The 17,500-nt window shown below is 43.9% G+C and overlaps 1 protein-coding gene across 1 annotated transcript in view; it reads left to right on the top strand.

Moving 5' to 3' along the window:
• Positions 1 to 16,412, top strand: part of RHOJ (ras homolog family member J) — a 64,236-nt gene extending 47,824 nt beyond the window's left edge. The window contains exons 3-5 of the mRNA XM_064460965.1: positions 5,183 to 5,347; positions 6,639 to 6,734; positions 7,864 to 16,412. Of these exons, the coding sequence (XP_064317035.1) occupies positions 5,183 to 5,347; positions 6,639 to 6,734; positions 7,864 to 8,010 (408 nt within the window). The 3' untranslated portion in view covers positions 8,011 to 16,412. The remainder of the gene's footprint in view (positions 1 to 5,182; positions 5,348 to 6,638; positions 6,735 to 7,863) is intronic.
• The last annotated feature ends 1,088 nt before the right edge of the window (positions 16,413 to 17,500 follow it).

The following is a 17,500-nucleotide window of genomic DNA, read 5'->3' as shown; positions in this document are numbered from 1 at the left end:
CACAGAGCGCGGAGCATGTCTGTCGTGCTCCGGCAGCACTGCAAGCCTTTGCAAATGAGACTGGAATTCTCCTTTTGAGAACTTTTCAAGACTGGATAATCTCATTTTCATGATTCAGTTCTCAGTCAGATTTTACCCAGTGCCTTAATATTTCTACTTGTTTTGTAGGGCTGATAGTTCCACCTGCCACACATTTCCTCAGCAACACATCCTCTTATTTGTCCTCCTGAGCCAGAAGAAACACTAAGCCGTCTCTTTGACAAACTTCACCCCTCCATCCATTCCTCCACAATCATTTTGCCATTTTCTGCTTCAAACTAGCCAGAGCACCACCTGCCTCCAAGCACCATGGAGGCTGAGAGGCTGATGCTTCCCACATGCTCAAGCTATAACAACAGATCATCTGGGTTGTTTCCTCCCTCCTTCTCCTTGTGCTGTGTGGCTTTCCAAAAGCATTGGTGTGAAGTCATAGCCAAAAATAGCACTTGACATTATGGTGCTATAAAACATATGCTAATGAAAAAACAATTGGAAAATGTACTCCTGCAGCAGGACCCTCTGTCAGCTTGAAGGGAGAGCTGGCAGAGACCCCAGATCTGGGGTATCTGGTTTTCTGCATCCCTGGCACAGACAGTCCTAGGAGAAAAAAAACAGTGGTCTTGTTTCCCCAGGTTGGACTCAGGTGTGGAGTGCTTTAATGGGCTGACATGGCAGGGACCGTATGTGAGATCAGCACAGTAGCAACATTAAAAAAGCAAGTTTTGCTGTACTTTCTGAGCCCAAGCACTGCAAGGCTGCTGGCAATCAGAGAGCAGGGAGGGACCAACACCAGTTGATGCAAATCAAGGGGGCCTTAATTACATAATTATGTGCTATTACATAGGTAGGTAATTCAGCAAGGCCAGGTCTGGTGCTGGCATCTCCATGCCAAACCAGCGGCCAGGCAGGGTAACTGGGAAGCCTTTCACTGCCTAAATAACAGACAGCAAAATCAAACATGAGCCAGGGAAACAAATTAATGATTGGCTACACCCCAACCCCACGGGGACTCACATCACTTCCCAAACACCACAGTCACTAGCTGCAGCACCTCTGGATATGCCCCATACCCATGCAAAGGTCCAGTCCTTTTTTTTTACTCTATTTATTTGCTTGACTTCAACAACCAGCTGTCTCTGAATGAGAAATTAACCCAACGTGCTGTATCTCATAATGGTCTGTTGCAAGGTCTTATAGCCTTCTCCTAGAGAGCAGGTATGAACAGAGACAGGGTCTTTGTCTGATGTGGTCTGGAGGCTCCTGCCAGCCCACAAAGACAGGGAAATACGGGAGCTTTTATCGACTCTTACCCATAACGTTTGTGTTTGTGCTTTAACACGTCCGTGCAAGCTTCCGTGTGCCCTGACAGATGAGACCTCTGCTATGTGATGCATGGCTGTCCCTCCTTATGGTTTATATAATGCTCTGTGCTGCTAACATGAATCGGGAATACTCCTCCTGAAAAAGGATTTTCTAGGGGCTCTGAAGGAACTAGCAAAATAAAATGAAATGCACACGGCTGTAGCTGTCACTGCCAGGCAGAGAGCTCGTGGCTTTTAGTTTGTAATTTTAATGGTACAGTAAGTTCCAGCCCCTCTAAATATGCACGTCTGAATATTGAAACTGGTTATATTTAGCCAATTTCTTTCCAAAAATCCTAAATCACGATTCCTCGAGGGCTTGCTGCCACCACGTGGGTGTTTTAGGAGGCTGATTTGCAGCAATTAAAGTGAAAACACAGAAACTGCCTTTGCCAAGCAATTAGTATCAGCCCATGTTCACTGTGGCACAATCTTGGAGAAGTGATCAGGTTTGATGTTCTGGGCTAAAATAATGTCCCATAATCAGGAAGGCATCAGGCCAGGCCTCCCTCACCCACAGCATCCACATAAAATGGTTTCAGTAATGCAATTGCTCCTTTGCTCCCATCGCGTTGGCATCTACTTTGCCTCTAGCAACTCATCTGTGGGAGCTAGGTATCATCTCCAGAGTCTCGTATAAATCTCCTCCCAATGACTTGGCTTCTTCGTGACGTCTATCGCTGATGTTCCCACAAATGTCTCTGAGTTTTCTTTCCTGCCATTCCTTGAACGTGTAGAATCCACTCTTTCTTTGACTGATATGTCCAAACACCTCCTTTTGTCATAAAAATCCTTCTTCAGATCAATACTTTCTATGATACTGGAAAGACATAAGTCAGCTGACAAATAATCTGGGTTTACCCCAAATACTGTGGCTGTGGGGCTGGGGGTGTTAACTGGGAATTTACGCTTCCTACTGAAGTGGGTTTGGGACAATGAACATTCAGTTTGACAAAACAAAACATTTTGTTTGTGGTTGAGGATGTTTCTTTAAACTTCTTTTTAATGAGATGGAGCTAAATTTGGCCTTATACTTCCTTTCAGAGTAAATAATTGAGGGTTGGGTTTTTTTTTTTAGAAAAGGTTGGAGCAGACTGTTTTTACGTAATCTGTTAGTGTTTTTTGGAAACTAGTGTTGATTCAGAAGTAAGCTGGGTCATCTTATCACTGCATACTTAGTGAACAAAAGACTTCGGAAAGGAGATTTACCAGTCTCAACTCATTACTAAGCCCTCTTATTTGTTGACCCACATATAGCGTTTGCGTGGCAATGTTTTGGTAGTGGGGGGCTACAGGGGTGGCTTCTGTGAGAAGCTGCTAGAAACTTCCCCCATGTCTGATAGAGCCAGTGCCAGCCAGCTCCAAGATGGACCCGCTGCTGGCCAAGGCCGAGCCCATCAGCGATGGTGGCAGCGACTCAGGGGTAACATGTTTAAGAAAGGGCAAAAAAGCCCTGCACAACAGCAACTTCAGCTGGAGAGAGGAGAAATAATATGTGGGTGGAACAACTCTGCAGGCAGCAAGGTCAGTGAAGAAAGAGGGGAGGAGGTGCTCCAGGCACTGGAGCAGAGATTCCCCTGCAGGCCATGGTGAAGACCATGGTGAGGCAGGCTGTCCCCTGGCAGCCCATGGAGGTTAACGGTGGAGCAGAGATCCACCTGCAGCCCGTGGAGGGCCCCACGCCAGAGGAGGCAGATGCTCCCCAAGGAGGCTGTGACCCCATAGGAAGCTCATGCTGGAGCAGGCTCCTGGCAGGACCTGTGGACACTTGGGATGCAGAGGAGCCCATGCTGGAGCAGGTTTTCTGACAGGACTTGTGACACCGTGGGGGACCCACGCTGGAGCAGTCTGTTCCTGAAGGGCTGCAGCACCCCGGGGAAGGGACCCACGCTGGAGCAGTTCAGGAAGAACTGCAGCCTGTGGGAAGGACTCACGTTGGAGCAGTTTGTGGAGGACTGTCTGCTGTGGGAGGGACCTCACGCTGGAGCAGAGGAAGAATGTGAGGAGTCCCCCCCGGCGAGGAAGGAGTGCCAGAGACAATGTGTGATGAACTGACCGCAACTCCCATTCCCTGTCCCCCTGCACTGCTGAGGGGAGAGGAGGTAGAGAAATTGGGAGTAAAGGGGAGCCTGAGAAGAAGGGAGGGGTGAGGGGAAGGTGTTCTAAGATTTAGTTTTTATTTTCTTATTACTTTACTCTGATTTGATTGCTAATAATTAAGCTAATATTCCCAAGTCCACTCTGTTTTGCCTGTGACAGTAATTGGTGAATGATCTCTCCCTGCCCTTATCTTGACCCACGAGAGCTTTTTTTTCCATCTCATTTTCTCCCTGCCCTGTCCTGCTGAGGACAGGAGTGATAGAGTGGTTTGGTGGCACCTGGTGTCCAGCCAAGGTCACCCCACCACAACCCAACCAAAGCAAGATGGAGAAAGACTGAATTAAGACACCATCTAATCTGGGCACACAGTAATACAGTCCTGCATCAGTTTCTCCTCCAGGACAGACAATAGTTGCATTGCTCCTGCCCCTAATGTGGGTTTTCCTTACCTCAAATAATTGTTCTCAAGTCTGAGCAACAGCACCTGGATATCTTCTTTTTTTTTTTCTTTTTCCATTTTCATAGAGTTATTAACTATTTTAGTATCTGCAAAGCAGGACTGCACCGCTTGAAATTTCAGACAGTTACAACCAAAAAAGACCATACTGCAGAGACTTGAGGCTTGCCCAAAGTGCAGAAACTGTAAACTAAAGACCTAGGTCTCAGTCAGGCTTGACAGCAATGTTTTATCATTTCCCACGCCCCACCATTGTGTTCCTTTCCCAAAAAATAAGTCTTCAGAATGAGTATATCCACTCTAAAAGCATCTGTTTCATTGTACTGAAATTTTCTAACAGGTTTCATTGAAAAATACCAACCAGGCACAGCTACAGTCACTCTCACTATCAGAAAGAGCCACTCTATCCCTTTTATACAACTTGCAGAACCTTTGCTCACTCTCAACATCTCAAGCTTGAAAACAGACCCACATTCTTCCTTGAAATTCAGCTATCAAATCCAGCTCATGACATGACACAGCTGCGCTTTGAGCTGTTTGAAAATTCATCCTCTTCACAACTAGCACAAAGAGAAGACATCTCTCCTTCCCCAGTCCAGGGCCTGTGGAAATACTAAATCACCTCCAGTGATTTATCCAGCCACTGCAGGATGGATTTGATCTGCTTTGTGCTTTCAAGTGTCTTCTGCTGACTGACACATTGCTTACCATACATGACTGTGATGGCACCAGATAGCCCAGAGACCCATGTTTGTTGTATATGGTCATGTCTATAATGCCTGCTAGGGAATAGAAAGTCCATAATATTAAAAGGAAAGCCCTAGAGCTGTGTGTCATCAGCAAATATTAGCTAGCAATGACAGTCAAATAATACTTCCCAGGATGGTAGCATATTGCAGGAGGGCTGAGGCCAGTACACGCAGCCTCAGGGTCAATTTTTATTATACCACCAGAGATGGCTGCTGTTTAGCATTACCCTCTACATGAGCATCACCACAGATAATACACACACAAACAAAATGTGTTAGCACTTTTGGGTAAAGATGCTGCCAAAACAGCAGCCCTGGCCCTCGAGATGTGACTCTGCTCAGCAGCTCCCCAGAGGTTATGAGAGCACATGAGCATGGAGGGAAAGTGTTGAGCAGTTCATCCAGAGCCAACGTGATACCCCCATCTGCAGTTACCTCCCACCCCATAACACACTTGCTGTTTTCCCCCCTGGCAGGAGGACTACAACCAGCTGAGACCCCTGTCCTACCCCAACACGGACGTGTTCCTGATCTGCTTCTCGGTGGTGAACCCCGCCTCATACCACAACGTCCAGGAGGAATGGGTGCCCGAGCTGAAAGTCTGCATGCCCAACGTACCTTATGTCCTCATAGGAACACAGGTAACCGTCCTCCAGGACACCACTGGCCATCGTGGAGGTCTTCAGAGTGAGAGGGCTCCTACTCCTCCCAGGGGTGGCTGGAGGCTGAGCTCTCTGGAAAGGTTTCCTATTATCTTCTTATGTGAAATGCAGCCAGACTTCACCATTGGAGGAAAACTCAGGGACTGGGAATGGAAACCAACATGCAGTTGACCCATGAGGCTAGTCACAACTGGCAAAACTCATCCCATTTTTTATTCAAATGAATATTAATGTAGTATAAAGACATAAATTCCTATAGGGAGAAAAGATTTCTGATAGACCTTTAGTGAGGGGAAAAAACTTATCAAAGTCTGCAGTCAGAAGCAGAAGCTAAACTTCAAACTAAATTTTAAGAATGGGAATAATTAACCAAATTACTTAGAGACACTGGAAAGATAGCCTCCTTTAACCCTTTTACATCAACATTGAAATTAGTGATCACCATCCTGCTTGTTTTATAGTGGATGTTAGACTAAACGATCAAACCACTGTATTTTGACCTTAAAATCTAAGAATCTGTCAATGAAATAAAAATGCCTTAAATATGGGTTTGCTTCCAAGACACAGAGTGGCTAGAGACTGTGAGAAGTAGGGATATGACTGTCTGGAAAATGTCCGAACACTGGACAGTAACCTAAGCCAAGTTAGAGAAACAGATCAAATTCTGGTCAAAACCGAAATCTTCATGCCATAGGAATGTCCAATCATTCAAACACTGGCTTTGTTTTCCACACTGAAATAATCTAAACCACCCATTTTAAAATAAAAGTATTACCCTTTGGATAACACACTCTGGATGGGTTTGAAATGCCAGAATGCTTGACTTTGATGTTTTCCATGGAAATAAAAGATTTTGTTTCAAGTCAGTCAGACTGAGCTGCATCTGTCTGGCCTGTCAGGGTGTTTTTTGCAGGTTCGCAGCAGCCTCCCCTTCCAATGTGGCTCAGGCTTCCACCGACATTTTCCAAGATGCATTGTGAGAGCCGTCGAGAACCACAGCTTTACTGTACCTCAGCTATCTGAGCTGTGGCCCTATAACTTGCCAAAGAGAACTAATTCCTGTTAAACAGAAAAAAAAGAAAAGAAAAAAAAGGGAAAAAAAAGGAAAACACATGTGCAATTCATTTCTGAAGTATCATCTGAGGTGAGGAGGACAGATGCTCTTATGCAAGGACATAACTGAGTTTGTAAAGCTATGAATATCTGTCTCAAGATTTACAGCAAGGCAGTAAGGCAGTACTGAGCAGAGGGTTTGTGCATTTTCTACTAGATTGATCTCCGGGATGATCCCAAAACTTTGGCGCGGCTGCTTTACATGAAGGAGAAACCACTCACCTACGAGCACGGAGTGAAGCTAGCAAAGGAGGTAATAGCATTTCCTGAGGTCCCATGAAATCGATTGATCACAGCTTTCACTGGGTTTGTTTCATTCAAGGTGAGCTCCTCCAAGGCATGTAGGTTGGTTCCAGCCAGAGATTAAAGCCTCTGTTCAAACATGCTGGACTCAGACACAGATTGCGGCTCCCGCGCCTGCTGTTCTGCTGCGATACCCAATGGAGCTCTAAGCAAAGCAGCAAGGTACACAGGGCAGCAGGTGGCAAATGGGCAGCAAAACAGATTTTACTGCCTACTTTACCTAAATCAAGTGTTTCTCATTCAGGCTTCTGCCAGGAGGTGTGTGTGGCAAACCCCTCCCTGCAGGCACTTCCTGCCAGACTCATCCCTATCCCTTACAAAAACACAGACAACTTGATCCTCACTTACACATTGCACTTCAAGCAGCAGAGAAAGAGCTCCCAGGGTTTCTGTGCTATTGCACCCTTCTCCTGGGAAGGGAGGGGGATAAAAGCCCTTCCCAAACCCTGAAATGCAGGCATCTAGACCCAGCCTTTTCCACTTATATGATGCAAATGCTATCACAGGCCCTGATCCTCAAAGGCCAGTTTAAGCACCCATTTGCAGAATAAGCTGAATAAGCAACAAGGTTGCTGAATAAACTGAGGCTGCTTTCCCAGGCCACTATGTGTTTGTGTCATACCAGCAACCTCAGGAGACTCCCATCTCAGGATGAAGAAGCAGGACACAGGGGTGACAGGTCAGGGGAAAAGAGCCAAGTATATGAAGGGGCTCAGCTGACGACCCAGCATTTCCTTGAAACCCTTCAGTGGCACAAAGGTCAAGCTGCTCATCCAGCTCTCATACACAGGTGCAGCCTCCCTCCCTCTCTGCAGGGAATTACTGCTGCCCATTAACCCACTGTGGTGGGATACTGGTGTTGATGCTCATCCGTGCTCCCTCACTGAGGATGACCACCTGAGCTCGTCGCTTAATCCCATAGGCAGCCAGATACAAAACAGAGCAACAACCTGATCCCCTTTCTAAACCTCTGGGCTTCCCTTCGTCACTGGACACATATGTGCGTAGAAGGATGCTGGAACAGGGTCGCTCTGTATCTCCCAACAGCGGGCACTCACATTTTCCCTCTTCTCTCTTAGATTGGAGCACAGTGCTACCTGGAGTGCTCAGCCCTCACGCAGAAAGGCCTTAAGACTGTCTTTGATGAGGCAATCCTGACCATTTTCCACCCCAAGAAGAAGAAGAAGCGTTGTGCAAAGTGCCACAGCTGCTGCACCCTTGTGTGAAGTCACTTGGAAAGAAAAACGAGATGAGTTCAATGAAACCAAGCAGGTTAGAAAGGCTCTGAAGGTCACATGCAACTGAAATGGGGAACATGACCAGAAAGGGGTCCTTCTTTCCCAAATATAGGAGCCCTCCATTCTGTGAAACCTCCAAGCTGTATCATGCTAGGCCAACCCATGTCTATGTGCTTTCCTAATCCTCCAGAGTTGTATGCAGCCTGTTCCCACTACTGCAGACTGCACTGAGCCAACAGAAACCAGGATGCCTGCTCCTGCTTGACTCTTCACCTTAGGAATAAGGTGAAGGTGGTGTGTAAAAAAAAAAAAAACAAAGAACTAAAGGTGGTAAAAGAAAGAAGAGAAACTCCATTATGGCCTTAAGCAAGAATTGATCAAAATTAGGAGTTTGTAGTACTTAGGAATTGAATCTGAACTGACTGAAAGCACATGGAGATCTGTAGAAATCTAATATGTAAGATATACACTATAGGTAGGATGTACTTTTAAATTACATTTCTTTTATAAGACTCGTTAGTTCAGGATATACTTTACTTTGTTCAAACTACATGGAAGCAAAGGTGGAGTGATTCCAGTTCGTTTTCACTTAACGTTGGAACTTCACAGCGTCAGTATGTTGCTGCACCCAAGCTATCAAAATGGATCAACATTTACCTCCAGACTTAAGGAATGTTCTTACAACAAAAAAATGCAAATAACTGTGTTTTAACAAGGGAATGTTCAGGCTGAGCCATGTTTCCATAAGCTGGGAAAGGAAGAACAGAGTTGTAGCATCAATGTACTGAAACAAAGAAAATCTGCCACCAAAGAATATTGCCCTAAACATGAAACAGCGGAGTGGAGCAATCTCTCTTCCAGACTGAGAACATGAATGAGACACATTGCCATGGCAACTGAAAATTTACCTTATAGATCAGCTGGATATCTACATCTCACCCAGCAGATCAAAATAGCAAAAACCAAAAAGCCAAAGGTCACACTGACTTTAAGTGCTTTAAGGTGATCCAATTGCCTTAAGGTTTTTTTTTTAATGGAGTATCTCATGTAAAGAAACTCATCGAAGTGGAGTTGTAAACCTGTCGATTTATTGTAATCTCCCTCCTCCCATTCATTACTTCTTTCTTTGCTCCTGTTTTCCCACCTTCATTACTGTGAGTGCTGTTTAAGTTGCAGCATGGTTGCAGTCCTTAGCAGTGAACTTTCACACGAGTCACAGATGATGGGCTGCAGCTGATAGCACAGAGAAGGGAAAGGAAGCTGCCTGTTTGCTCTCTTTGCTGTTGAAGAAAGCATGCCTTTTCACTAAAGCCTCTCCAGGGAGCCTGTACTTTTGCACATCACAGCAATACAAATGCTCAGAGGTGAACTCAAAGGGCGTCTTGTTACTTGCATCTGCCTTCGGGTACCCTGGCAATGCGATGAGACTGTCTTGTTATGGATTTCATTCCCCAAGCAGAAAATCACAGTGCCAGCAAATATAGATTTCAAGACCTCTGATGTAACTCCTTACAAAAGCAGTGTCTGTAGTCAGCGTTTCCAGGAGTGCTAGGAATAAGCAAGTAACAGCAGTGCGCCCTCCCAGCCCAGGGACATGTGCCCTGCGCCCCCCACACCCCATGCCAGGGGACTTCCAGCCCACTCCTCTCCAGAAGCACTGTAGCATGGCTGAGTACACACATGCAACCAGAAAAACCCTCGTGATTAGTGCTGAATTATAGATGCGGTGTTACTCAGAGCAATTAGCGGCTTCAGCGGGAGCACAGGAACTGTGCCATTGGTGCAGAGAAGGGGACGAGCATGATGCAGTGCCCCATCCTGCAGTCACTGAGGCTCATGGATCCAAGCTCCTCCTTTGGCACAAATTCTGTTTGCCACGGACACTCATAGAAACCAGATCTGACACCCCAACCTATTTCCAGGTAGAAATCAACAGCTCGCTCTGCCAAACGTGATAAAATTCAAGACAAATGCCGTGTTACTGTTACCCAGCAGGCTTTCACTCAGCATCTCTTTCCGACTACACACAAGCGTGGATGAAAACAGAGTTGTGCTAAATCAAAGACAGACAAAAGAAAGATTTCTTCACTGCTGGCATTCTTTACACATATTTTATATCTGGTTTTATTATGTCCCAGCCATTTCCTTCAAATGGACTGGCCGATAACTCACAGCTCAGAGCGAGGGCAGTGCTGAAGCCTGGTGAAGGAGTACATGTCGTGCAGCAGAGGCTGTGTTGCCAACCCCACACGTAGCAGTGAGGATTCACACAGCTGGGACACTGGCAATCAGCTGAAATATAATGTGTAAAGAGATATTAGGGGACTATGAGGAAAACTAGGAATGGATTAAATAAATAAATATTTAGGTAATATTTGTTGGCCTACAACATGACTAGAAACCCACTGAAACAAAACAAAAAAAAACTTTCAATGGATTTCAGAGAAAATTAGATCTTCACTGTGCTGCCATTTACTTCAGTGGAAATAAAATAGGATGATTATTTTGTTTTAGCTCAAGTAGGTTGCTGTAGATTGCTAGCCCATATACAAGTCTCTGGTTAAAGTAAGTGAAGTCTGTTTTAGCTGAAGCGCAATGCGAACACTCAGGTTGGAGCTGCCAGATATTCTTAGAGCTTCACAAAATACAGAGGAAATAGAAATCCAGACTGACAGCTGAGCTTATCATAAAATAATGAGCACACTGGAAAAGCACAATACAGCATTCCTGGCATGTATCAGAGAAAGACTCAAATAATCAGATGGTATATTTGTGTGTCACCGAGTATCAGGGGTATCTATTAATACTAATGGGATGGCATCGGACAGGCATATAAAACCAAAAGTCAAATAGGAAGTTGTAGCATTAACATAACTGCAGTGGTTTGAGGAAAATTAACTGAAAAACATGGTGATGTAGAAACCAAAATGCGACTGTCCTAATGCATTAAACTGCAGCACCCTACACAAATCATTGCATAGCAGCGAAAGCAGAAGGAAAAGTATTAATATGAATAAAAAAAACCGTTAAGACTAGCAAGGTTTTTATTTGAACTTACAAAACCAAGCACATCAAGTTTGTGAGGCTGTAAAATTTCAAATTTTCCAAGCTGATTGTGACCAAAATTTGACATCTGGGAGCTGCAAGGGAGGGAGGGTGGTCACAATCCGCTGAGAAATGGCCTCTGCTCTCCATTTGTTTTAAAAATAGCCATGGTTAATGCAGGTCCCATAATCGTTATTCTTATGTTAGGTTATGTATACACACTTATCCATGCAATGTGGCACTTAATTAATCAAGGATCTGCCCTGTTACACTATTATTTTGGGGAGGCACTAATAGTACAGGCTTTAGAAAGTGATTGTAGGCAGATGTAAGGAGACTCATTGACTATCTGGCAAGTCATACCTAATACCTTTTCTAAAAGCCAACAGATGGTGTGTGAACAGGCAGCAAATCTTATTTTCAGAAATATCAAAACACCAGACGCAGTGCAAGCACAGGCATAAGGGGCAACGGCTATAAACTTAGAGTTATTTTCAAGCACCATTAGTAACAAGAAAAGAAAATCAATAAAGGATTGCCAAGTGAAAGGAGATGGGGTTTCTCACCCAAGATGAGCTGGAAATCAGACCCCAATTTCACCTTCAAAGGAACACGGTTAGGGGAGTCATAAAGGCTATAAACCATCCCAGGAACCTACTTGACAATGTCCTCTTAATGCAACTGATGTCAAAACCTTTCCTGACAGAGCTGCCTTTGCTAATAGTGTGCTATCATTTCAAAAGCACTCACAACTTACAAGAAATCTGCTAGATCCTGTAAAACCCATCTCCTTTGGCCTCTTCTAAAACCTTAATGTTCTACCAGGAGTTGTTAACCTGAAGTTGTAATTTCAAACAGAGCTCCCAAAGGGTTTTCATGCAAACTCCTGCAAGAAGATATCAGAGGTATGTGATATTAGAGAGATCTCTCAAGACATTATTACATTAAAACAACCTTCAGATGCCTCTGCCCTTCAGAGTGCTGCTCTAACACCAGGCCAGTGGAAGTGGGGCAATCCTGTGCTGTATCACCACTTCCAGCATGACCTGAAGGAGGTCCCACAAAGATTTCCACAGTTTGTTCTGTGCCTCCCAGACCTCAGAAAAGTTGGAAACAATGCAGAAACAAGGCTCCAACCCCATGAAGGTCCATCCAGGAGCATTTGTTTAACCAGGTATAAGTCCCATATGCTTGTATCCTCCAGGAGTGGTGGGCATCAGTTCTCAAGATGAGCTCCCCCCTGGTTCTCCTATGTGCCAAATGCTCACAGACCTTCTCTCTCTGCCCTGTGAATATCTCCTGTTACAGTAGTATGTAGCTTATGAAGAGCAACCAACTACAATCTCTTGCCTCACATTGCCTTGAATTAGGCATGATGTGAATCTTTCCCTTGACTTCCACAGGCGCTGGTCCTGTTGCAAATATTCTTCTTGCTGGTTGGAACTGCAGAATTCACTCTGAGTCCAGCATGACAATCAAAACAATCATTTCAGCAGCTCTCATTGGTATTTCTCACCTTTTATCTTTTCTCAAAGCACTGCTTCAGTTCAAAATAAACACAGAATGAAATATAGCGTTGCATCTTAATACACAATAAAGTTATTCTAAATATTTTTATTAAGGGGAGGGATTTTGGCAGTCTTCCTCATACTGAAGAGCATCCTACTTCACAAGGAATTGTCTCCAACTTCCTCATGTCTCATTCAATCCCAGTGATACTGCTCACGTAAATGAGGGAGGCTGAACATGGCCATTGGTAACCTGCCCTTGTGGTTAACATATAACAAAATCTCTTCTAGCTGATCTAGTGTTGGTGGCCTGTGTTCCCCAAAAAGCAGTGATTGCCCATTCCTCACCCACAGTACAAATCACCTGGTGTTCCATCATGCTCAGCACCACTATCTGTCTGGTATCTGCCACCTCCAAGGAAGCATGGTAGAGAAGAACAGAGAAATGTGATGGGAAAGGAGATAAGCCCTGGGCGTGTCACTACACAAACCAAGCAGGACTCCCCCAGAAATGATCTTTACAATGCAATTCTAGGCAAGTGGCTAAAAACCGACCCAAAGGGTGGGAAAATCGCTGTAGCAAACAGAGCAACAGGGAACCAACATTTCACTACCAGTGAATGTCTGTTGACAAGGATGCATGGGCTTCACTTCCCATCAACAGCAAGCTGTCAGGATCCCATCCAGGATATTGTCCCAAGACTCCAGAGATCCAGCCTGAGAACCCTGTACAGGAGCTTGGAAAAGGTTGCAAAAGTCTTTGTAAACAATTTGTATTGCTGCCTCCCCTCATCACACCCAACCTCATAGACAGCAAGAGATACAGTGGCCAATTACACGAATAATATGTGTCTAGCAGGTGTCTTCACCATGCAAGCTCCCATGACCTTACAAAAATGTCTCTTTAATTCAGGCATGAAAGATGCCCTTTTGCTTACATAGCTTGCTTACAGTCCATGACCTTCTGCGTAGGTTTTTTTCCCAAGTGGCCCAGCAAACACCTCTTGATTCACCATACTGAAACTTCATCTGGATTAAAAATGAATTGCAGTGGCATCAATCTGTAGAAAGCCAGGCTTGTTTAAAAGCACATTTGTCTTCTCCACCAAAGCAATCAACATATGCTTATGTTGGCTGAGGGACCGTTTGTTCAATAAACAGGTAGAATGCAGGAATCTGGCTGCACGTGCCTTTCCCCCTGTATTTTCCTTTTCCCTGAAGTGGATGTGTAATGTGTTTTATCCTACATTAAAAAAAGAACATGTATCTGGAAATAACAGAACATTTTCTTGGTTCACAACTCTATAGGACTGGAGGAGCATCTGCTGTGACAGGAGGTGAGCATGGAGTGACCTACGTCAGATAACTTCTAGACACATTTGAGCTCTGCATAAAAATGAAAACAAATCTCTACTATTAATGGTTATTTTCCTGCCAGTGAATAAAGACCCTCTGAAAGCAGGAAAAAGCCTCCCACTGATTTCGGTAGTGACTTGTGATCTCAGCCATCTTCACCTATCAAAACAAAACATGAATAGAAATGTTTTTGCATTGAAAAGCTGGGACAAAAACACTGATTAGAAGTAATGAATGCAATAGAATAGCACCTACTTCTTCTTTGGGGGAAAGCTGCAAAATCAGGGCCCAAAGCCACAATTAGTCAGCTTGTTCCCAACACTTAAATTTCATTTGAAGACGTTAAGGGGACATCCATAACTAGGATGAAAAAAATCTTAAAATTCTCTTTTCTTGGTTTCAGTTAAAGCTTTCAGAAACATGTAAACAAGAATCTGTTTTTCCTGGGCAGCTTCAGGAACCCCACCCAAACAGCAAAAAGAGTCAGAACCTTATTGTAAGAGGAAAATGAGCTCAAAAACCCATATATCACTGAGTGACAAGCAGAAGTCATATGAACTGTGGTCAATGGTGAAAAAACTCTTTAACTTTGAAAATATGTTAACAAAAATAACTTTGAGCATGATTCCCACCTCCTTCCAGAATGTGCAGACCTTAATGTAGTGTTTGCCTGCTGCTTCTAACTATAATTTTAGGGTGGGATTTTCAAAGATGCTGTATGTTGGCTTCATTTCAGTTCTCATGAAGACAATGGAAAATTTCAATGGGATCCACATATGACTAATGTGGAAAGCATTTAAGAGTCTTTATGTTTCTTCCTTTTCTGCCCTTTATTGTGGCTGACCAGGCTTTGAACACACAGATACACTGAGCCAGGTCCAAGAACCTTTTATACCTTTTGGCTGCTGGTTGTGGACTCCTGAGAGAAGTTAAGCATCTGGAGACTTTGCAGATTTGATCTTTCACTTGAGCTTTGGAGGCTGGATTTGTAACTCCTTGTTTCAATCACTACTGAAGCTGAAGATGAAAATTGTTACATTAAGAGTGTAACATTCAAGACAAATGGGTGTCTTTGCTGAGTTTGACACTGCACTCATTGCTGTCACTTAATTTCATCTCATCCCATTCAGGATGCCAGATTTAATTTTGCATTTGGTGTTGCCAAAGATCAGTTTGAGCTCTCGCTGATATCAACTCTGGTGAAATTTGGCTTTGATCGGAGGTTCATTAATTCAGAGTAAACAGTTGTCAGCAGTCTACAGTTTCCAGATCTTCCAACACAACGGTTATTTGTGCTGATAACATGTAGAAATTTTTGTCTTATGTCTGTCAAAGTAGTTTGGGTGTAAGCCATATCCATCGTATGACTGTCGTAGCGTCTCTCCCAACACTTTTCCCCAAAATAGGCAGCTGCTCTAATTGCATTACAGAACTGGCAGGCACTGAACTGCCTTGTCAGTATAGAGTAAATGAGCCCAAATTTTCCCCAAACTTGTAAATATTAATTCATTAATAAGCAATAACATAAAGCTATGTGAGCGGGGAAAGACACTGGCAAAGTCTTCTTCACTCATGAGCAGAAGTGATCTAAGGCGGTGAGCCCAGGTTGCCGGGTGGGAAATGCTACTGAGCAAGGCATAGCACGGTGTCCATCCTGCCCCAGGCAGGATGGCATGAGCCTGGCAAAAGGGCTCGGAGGTGCCTCCGTGGAGTCACACCAGGATGCCTGGGGCTCAGCAGCACCTTGAGCCTGGGAGGGCTTCAAAGAAGGCTGCAGAAAGGAGCAGGGAGATGGACCTGAACTGTCCTCGAGTGCAAGGACAACTGAATCCAGTTTAACCTGTTATGATGTTGATGCACTTGTCAAATACAAGCATTTCACTGCAAAGAGATTCTCTGCTCCCCTGAGTACACAAAGACAAGAAAACTTTCTTTTTGAGTAGTACTTCAGCAATACTTAAAAGTAACAGTGCAACAAGTTATTCTAATTGAGTTTGTGAAGCAGATGTAATGACCTTAGCACAAATCAGGACGTAACACGTCATCAGTCAGTACTCAGCAAGTTAAGAAAAAGAGTCATTTATTTTACTGGATGTGAGCAAGTTTTTCTCTCTTAAAAGTTGCTGTGTGCAATATCGCTGGAGTATGGGGCTGGTAAAACCAAAGGATGAGTACTAAAACATTATGTCTGACTTTTGAGTGGTGTGTCTTTTTTCAAAGATTAACCAAATCTTCAGAATTTGTGTCAAAGCAATAAAATTTCAAACCGAGGAAATTCAGTTTTCCAGCAATTATGTTTTGCATAGTTTAAAAATCATGTAAAGAGTATTAGTTTCCTATTTACAGCACATGATTCTGTATTCTTTTGCTTATCCTCTTTTAAACATGTAATTATTGTATATTGTAACTGCACATTAATATCGTCTATTGTACATAGTTTATTTTAACAAAATAAACTTATTACGAAGTATTTTGACAGCATCATTTTGAGAAGGTGTGGCGCTGTGTTTGTTTTCCCAGGTGTCACATATACCTTGTAGGACATTTCAGGTAGGAAAAGCGCACACTAACATACAGGGCTGCTTTTGGACAGTCCTGGAACTGCCTGCACCTTCCAGTGGTGCCTGCAGAAAGTCAAACAGGAGGTGACACTGCAGAGGTTTGCATGTTCCTCTTGGGAAACTGCTGCTTAACCAAATTCTCTGCAGCCTGGAAACATGGAAAGGTGGAAAAGTGGGACCTGCAGGTCTGACAACCTGCTGGAACTCAGCCTTTGGCTCACACTGGTTCCAGGGTATCCTTCAGTGACTGGCCTGGAGATATTTAGTCTTTCATCTTCCACCAATATTAAGGTGGTTGGTTAGTTGCTTTTTCAGATAGAACTTCTTTATTTTAATAAGCATTCTTGGCATTACTGTCTGTGGTCTCCACTATGATATCACAGCATCATAAGAGGATTTTTTCCCTCCCTTGAGTGAATATTTAAAGTGTTTTCAAGAGAAGACAGTGTGCAGCAGCCTAGCAGGCACTGGAGCACTTGATAAAGCAGCTGGGAAAAGCATTAGCCTGAGCTTTAGGAGTTTTGAGGGATGTTTGTTACTCCCTGGCAAACCTAACACACGGATAACAGAACCATCCAGCAAACCCTTACTGTTGGCAAGGAAGATGATGAGCTGTGTAACCTTCGGTCCAGCAGACAGGGCAGGGAGAGTCAGGAGAGAAAATTAAATGCTTAAAGGGCTGAAGAAATTACATGAGGAAAGACAGCCCTTAAGTGCTGGACCGGAATCAAGAATATGACTGGCTCCAGTCTTCCAGGGATTCAGTGCAGAGATGTGGATCTTGTTTAAAAAAATTTAAATTTAAAAAAAAAAATGTTAGTGCCTTTACTACCCAGCTTTTCATTACCACTGGTTTCAAGACCAGAAGCAATTCCATTGACCAGCTAGTCTGGTCTTCAAATTAAGACTATAAATCCCACCATTCCTGAACAATGTCCCTAACACTAACTGAGCTAAAGCAAGTTTCACCGGAGAAAGGCTATTTATGTGTTCCTGCAGCCTGTGAAC

The sequence above is a fragment of the Phalacrocorax carbo genome, chromosome 9 (genome assembly GCF_963921805.1).
Source record: "Phalacrocorax carbo chromosome 9, bPhaCar2.1, whole genome shotgun sequence".
Classification (NCBI taxonomy): domain Eukaryota; kingdom Metazoa; phylum Chordata; class Aves; order Suliformes; family Phalacrocoracidae; genus Phalacrocorax; species Phalacrocorax carbo.
This window is presented reverse-complemented; position numbering and strand designations above follow the sequence as displayed.